General features: G+C 30.8%; 2 protein-coding genes across 2 annotated transcripts; one reads left to right on the forward strand and one right to left on the reverse strand.

Moving 5' to 3' along the window:
• Nucleotides 1-760: 760 nt before the first annotated feature.
• Nucleotides 761-4,466, reverse strand: LOC134244710 (26S proteasome non-ATPase regulatory subunit 8-like). The gene is made up of 3 exons (XM_062726966.1): nt 4,328-4,466; nt 3,831-3,903; nt 761-909 (listed from the first exon to the last, which is right to left on the reverse strand). The coding sequence occupies exons 1-3, from the start codon at nt 4,433-4,435 to the stop codon at nt 776-778; spliced, it is 315 nt and encodes a 104-aa protein (XP_062582950.1). The 5' UTR covers nt 4,436-4,466; the 3' UTR covers nt 761-775.
• On the forward strand, nt 4,463-6,764 carry LOC134244709 (protein FAM98A-like; the record flags this gene model as incomplete). Its single annotated transcript, XM_062726965.1, has 4 exons — nt 4,463-4,577; nt 5,655-5,803; nt 6,054-6,110; nt 6,684-6,764. Coding segments are annotated over exons 1-4 (325 nt in total), but the record flags the coding sequence as incomplete, so codon positions are not given.
• Between the last annotated feature and the right edge of the window lie 57 nt (nt 6,765-6,821).

Here is a 6,821-nt window from a genome sequence, read left to right on the forward strand (position 1 = left end):
CTGTGTAATTTCAATTCGCTCCGTCTTAAATTTACCCCTTCGAGAAGAGGGCGAAAGGGGCGAAAATAAAACGGGGGCGAAAATTTCCCTGTATACAGTATGTATTTTTTGGTACCAAAATCTTTATAAGAAGAGTTTTACAAGATCTGAAAAGGAAATTTCTCAGAAGTTTGTTTTAATTACATCTATTCAAACTTGCGCATTTTTGGTAAGAATATATATAGCAGAATTTAATACTGTTGTTCAACCGATAAGCCAAGTGAGAAAATCAATCTAGATTAAAAACCTATGAAGAAAATCAACTCCCGAGATAATTCAAAGAAAATTGAAGATCAAATCAGCATGAAGTGTGCAGTGTTTATTGACACAGGGTGCACAATGTATTGATAATAAAATCGAACAAAGTTTTCATCTTTTTATTTTAAGTTTTTTTGGACTGATAGAAATCTGTCTGGACTGACAAACTTCACATGGCAGTCAGTCCAAATGACTGACAGCGGAAAAAAGATTTCAAGAACTCTGATTTTATATAAATTTGAACTTTTGTATCTTGAATATTGAAGGTCAATTGATATTTCGAATACCTTGTTGAAGTGATTTGGAAGTCCCAATCACCTTTTTAAGTATCTTTAATCTTTGGATATCTCTCCGTTTTCTTGCTCCTTTCCAGTTACCGATAACAAGGTTTGACTGTATATTTTTTTTGTTTGAGTGATGTTTCATATTATAACATACTTCTCATATTATTTATGTTTCTGTAACTTATTGTGTAGGGTTATATTATCCAAAAAATGTTAATATCATACTTGTAGTCCATGTAGTAAGACTTTAACTGGGCCATGTATCGCTCAAAAACTGGGATGTCTCGTTTTGCTATTGCCCACTGTGCACCAATCTCCAGAATATCTCCTTCAAGAGAAAAACATGTTTGTAAGTATAAGTAAAGAAATAAAGTTTTAATATTTGACTTTTATGCACAAGACTGTAAATTTGATGCAGAAAAATATAAATAAATTCACCATAACCAAATTTATTTATCTTTCTACTTAAAAAGACCTGTTTTAAGGGAGCCGACTATAGTTTCCATTGCACAATATTTCGCGCATCATAGTAAAATGAAGCGTATTTACTGTTTTAATGCAACTTTTTTCGCTAAATTATTAAAATTAAACAAAATTAAAAAATTTTAGGTATAAAAATGTAATTACAATTTGATATAACTGATTTTTTTACCGATTTTGCAATTGATAGGTAGGGTGACGTCGTTGCAGTGTGTTTTTGACGCTATGGTAATCTGTAGCTTTTAAAGAAAGGGGTAATAAAAATATCATTAAAGAAAAAGTAATAAACATACGCTCTTGAAATTTAAAACATAGAAATTTGAGTATATATCCAATATTTTTATTATGTTCTCATGTGAATCCATTGTGTACGTCATGTTTTGTAATACTCTATAAAAATTTCAATTTCAATTTCTTTATTGATTCACCAAACATGTTGGCATACAACCATGTTACATATAAAAGACAAGTAATAAAATACATACATGCAAGTGTATGGATCAGTGAAGTCAACTATGCAGAGTATAACAACTTGAAGATTAAACATAATCATTATGCAAGCAGTATAATATGGACAGTGATGAGCTAATATATGCATTAAACATATATATTATAATTGTGCTTTATTTTTGGAACGCAATTCAAAACATTCACATAAAAATTCACACAGCCTTCTAGAATGAACTGCATTGTCAGGATTACATAATACTTTACAATGATTTTCTTTCAATATGTTATCGTTTAAATTACAGATGTTCAAAGAACAGTACTTTTTTCGCAAATCTATATATAAGGGACAGTCATATATGAAATGTATTTCACTTTCTACAATAGTTTTACAATAGTGACAAAAACGCGATTCTTTTGGGATACAAGGCTTTGAATATCTGCCTACTTCAATTTCCAAGGGATGTGCAGAAATTCTCAGTTTTGTTAATTTAGAACGTATAGCTTTATTTATTGGATATTTTAAGTAGTCTTGTAATTCATAATTCTTTCTAATTTGACTGAAAAATAATAATTTACCACATTTGGAGAATTCAATGTTCTGGAGTTGCAAATTAACATTTTTTATGTAAAAATTCTTCAAGCAGGTGCTGAATGTGTTATCAGTTATATCTAATGATGGAAGATTAAGTTTCTTTTTTAATTTTTCAATCTGACTTTGCCAATTATCCTTTACACCATTACTATATAAGTTGTCATCTTCTAAGGAAGCAGCAATAAGAATTTGATTTCTAGTGCTATTTTTATTCTTAACATTTTTTAGTCTCTTATAGTATTTAAACATTGAGATGATAGCTTTGCAACAAATAGGGACTGTTCCTAGCTCATATTTAATGGCTAAATTTGAAGCTTTTCTCTGAACACCCAAAATATCTTTAAATATCAAATGCTGTATCTTTTCAAAAGGTAGTTGATCACAATTGTTTATATTAATATTAAAGTCTGAAATCCATATTTCAGAACTATACAAAATGATAGGTTCAATAAGTGAAGTATATAATTTTAAAAGAGTTTTTACAGATAAGTTATTATGAAAAGGTAAAGAGCGTTTCATAGCATAAAAAGCTTTTCTTGCACGGTCAGCTAGTTGTTCAGCTGCATACTTAAGCTTACCATTATAAGTAAAAATAATTCCTAGATATTTATATTCATGTTCAAGATGAACTATTAAATGATTATAATAAAAACAATATTGAGTTGTGTCAATTTTCTTATTTGAGAAAATCATTGCTTTAGTTTTATCAGAGTTAACAGTCAATTTTGATTTTAGGCAATATTCTGAGAGACAGTCTAATGAGTTTTGGAGACCTTCTTTTGTAGTAGAGAGGAGAATTAGGTCATCTGCAAAGAATAAATGTCCAACTTCAATATTTTGTAATTCAGGAGGACTTGTGTTATAATTAATTAAGTGTGAGTAGAAGTCATCAATAAATATATTAAAAAGAATAGGGGAAAGATTATCTCCTTGTTTAACCCCACGTGTAGCTATAAAATGTTCACTATAGTAAGATTCATCTTTACAACAATATTTAGTATTTGAGTACATATTATTTATAATATTGTAAAATTTCCCACCTATGCCCTTTTGGTATAGTTTGTGTAACATTAAAGTACGATCAACTGTATCAAAGGCTTTAGTAAAATCCACAAAACATGCATAAATGTTTTGTTTCTTCCATTTTAAATATTTATTTATAAGGGTTTTTAAGATAAATATATTATCTGTGGTACGGTGGTTTCTTCTGAATCCAAATTGATAATTACTCAGTAGGTCATTTGTAATAGTAAAATTTGCTAATTTTTTGCATTTTGAGAGGCACCCTCTGGTAGCAAGACGGTAGAATTTTGTGTTTCTTACATATATTGTATAATATAGTATTACTCATCAAATATTACAGTTTGAACAAAATGTCTATTGTAGTATTTGTATAATTTGCTTTAAAGTGCTAAAAATTGGCATTTTCCTATATAATCCTATAGTAAATGTACCTGTATTTTGAGACAATCCCTCAAAAATACCTGGACGGTAGATTTCCCCCAAACATTGCATGTACACTGAAGTTAATGTAAGTAATATATGGTATAAAAATGAAGAGTTTCGCTATTGTAGTATTCACACAATAAAACTATAGTCGGCCCCCTTAATACAACTTTGATGGGTAATTTTGATAAGTACATTGGTTGACCTTAGACTGGTTCCAAAAAGGAAATAACTCTTGTGAATGTGAAAGTTTATATCTTTCAGATTAGGAATTTACATACTTGCAACTAGAAGTTCTTGTTTTGATGGTGAACTCTCATTTGTTGGCAGAAATGTCACTCCTGTTAGTGCAATCTATAAAAAAAAACATCATTGTAATAATACCAATACTATTGTAACATTTAATGATTTATAAATTGAACACCCTGAAATACATCAAATTCAAATATGAGAAATATCAACTTTATATTTATCAAACTTTTCAGAAAACTAAGTTAAGTAATATTATTCTTAGAACTCTTTAAATAAAAAAAAATCATATAGGCTATACAAATTTAAAAGAATTATTTACATTTTAAATGTCCACACAAGGACCTATATACTATATATATAAATATATATATATATATTAATATATAGACCCCTGGTCCACATAAAAAAAATACAAAGAGAAAATTCGAGCCAAAATAACAATGATAAAGCCTTTTTCTGAATGCGATAGTTTTCGTCAAATACAACTCGTAAATTCATGAAAAAAAAATCCTGATGAAAAGAACACCTTCAATTTTGTCAGAAATTCTCCGCATCTGTCTAAATTCGGTGGTTTCTTGTCCCATTCTCTTTTCAAACTCTGGTACATAATCACGATTTCTTTGAGCGATGCCATGTTTTTCTATTCTGCAGTTAATAAAATCTTCATTCTGATTCGCTGAAATTAGTTGCACTCGCGTAAAGCTTACTTCCTCTGCCGGTTGTGCAAGAGGAATAAGCATGGAAAATGATATTCTTGATACCCTAGAAGATGTAGGGTGTGTAATTTTTCAAAATAATTAGTACATGTATTTGTAATGTGTCTGTGCAAATTTCGAGTTCTGATTCAGTGACTGTCTGTCTGTTAATATTGATTTTATTTTACTGCAGATATTGAAGATGAGTCCCTCAGTTAGGGTAGTCATCAATATTCTTTTAAGCTCACCTGAGCCGAAGGCTCGAGTGATATTTTCTGATCACATTTTGTCTGTCGTCTGTCCGCCTGTAAACTTTTTGCATTTTTTGACTTCTTAAAAAGCACCACTGGGCCAATTTCAACCAAACTTGCCACAAAGTATCATTGGGTGATGAAGGGCCACACCCTCTTCCAAGGGGAGATAATTAATAATTAGTAAGAATTAATGACATCTTTTAAAAATCTTCTTCTCAAGAACCATTGGGCCAGGAAATATTAAACTTAGCTGGAAGCATCCTCAGGCAGTGTAGGGGTAGAGCCGGGCCGCAATAGGGAATCAAAATTTTACATATTAGGAATATATCGGAAAAGTATTTTTAAAAATCTTCTTTCAAGAACCTTTTGGCCAAGAAAGATAAAACTTAGGTGGAAGCATCCTCAGGTAGTGTAGAATGTAGTTTGTTTAAATCATGACCCCTGGGGTGGGGATTGGGGTATGGTGGGGCAAAAGAAATGATCAAAGCTTTTTTTTATTGGAAAAATCCTCTATAGAACAGAAAAGCCATGTTAACTTATATTAATATGGAAGTATCATTAGGTAGTGTACATTCACATTTGTTCAAATCTTGATTCTAGGGGTACTGAGGGGGCTAAAGTAGGCACAAAGAAATATATACAAAAAAATCTTCTGTTCAAGAACAGGAAAGGAAAGCCATTGTTATTGATATGGAAGAATTCTCACGTACCTTAAAATTCAAGCCCTACTTTTCAAAACGAAACTGATTTGTGCTTTTTTCAAGCCAGTATGCTCAGGTGAGCGATGTGGCCCATGGGCCTCTGGATTTAATCACTGATACCAAGTACTTAAAAATCCCTAGTTGTTATTCTCGATTCCAGTGTAGTTGCATGTTCTAAATTTTTGTATTTTTTTGTTTTGAAGGTACACTGGACCACTTCTAGATCCATCTGCTTTATCTGAAGCTGTGAATCAGGGTCCAGCATCAACAGAGTTCACACAGCTGGTGTCATGGCTTACAGACAGGCTGAAGAGCTTCTATGGCTTAGAGGAAAGCATCAATGCAACTCACTGTAATATCAATTGTCTGTTTATTTTCTTAAATTTATTGTTTTGAGAGCAGATTTGTTTTTTTTTTTGTGAGAGGTTGATCAAGGAATACAAAGTTTTATTAATTAATTTTAAAGTTTTATTCTAATTGTTTTGTTGAATATGAGCATACAGTACAAGCCCCCAAAAGTTACATGAGATCTCATTTAGGCACACATTGCATTGTATATTGATTACAAGGACTGTAATTAATTTGATTTTCTTTCTTTACAGCCCCTGATGATGTTGCCAATTTTGTTATGGAACTCAGTGGTTTTCTACGGGAATTAAGTAAGTCTTTTTTTTTTTATTTCTTTACTTTGATATTTAGGGAAGAAGTTTCATATACCTGTATTGGCATGTACAAATAGGTTATATAATTATCAAGAGAAAAGTGATGAATAATACATCTACATAAGGATTTTTTGAAGTACTTCAGGATCCTCAAAAGTTTATGGTCTGGATGTTTACAATTTCGTTCAATTAAAAGTTTGGAAGATATATTTTTGAATCAAAAATAATATTTCTTTTAAGCCATAGTATCTGAGTTAGACGTTTTGGTAAAATTGCTGGCCTATTGTCAAGTTTCTCAGAATGATAAAATATTGAGAATTAATTCTTAGGACTGAATTTTAGGCCAACAATAAAAAATGATTTGTTTGCCCTACCCAATCAATTTTTCAGCACTTTGAATTTTTGATTGTTAATTAATACTTAATTTCAAACAAAAATATTTTTAATAATGGCCTTAAGCCTTCCTAAAAATTACTATGTAGGACTTGGAGGTCAATCAAAATTTCTATAATAAGCTTCAGTATCATGGTTTTATTTGTGAAACATTTTACTATGTATTTTTGACTGTAGATTGTCCATACAAACACCTATATGAGGGAGGACCTGTCACACAGAGACTGAACAATAAGGAGAGTGCCCTGCAACTGTTAGGTAGATACCAAATAATGTGTCTTATTTCATAGGTATTTCCAGCAAGCAGTCTGACAA

The sequence above is a fragment of the Saccostrea cucullata genome, unplaced genomic scaffold (genome assembly GCF_032062105.1).
Source record: "Saccostrea cucullata isolate Sc308-1 unplaced genomic scaffold, CSIRO_AGI_Scuc_v1 ctg20323, whole genome shotgun sequence".
Classification (NCBI taxonomy): Eukaryota; Metazoa; Mollusca; class Bivalvia; order Ostreida; family Ostreidae; genus Saccostrea; species Saccostrea cuccullata.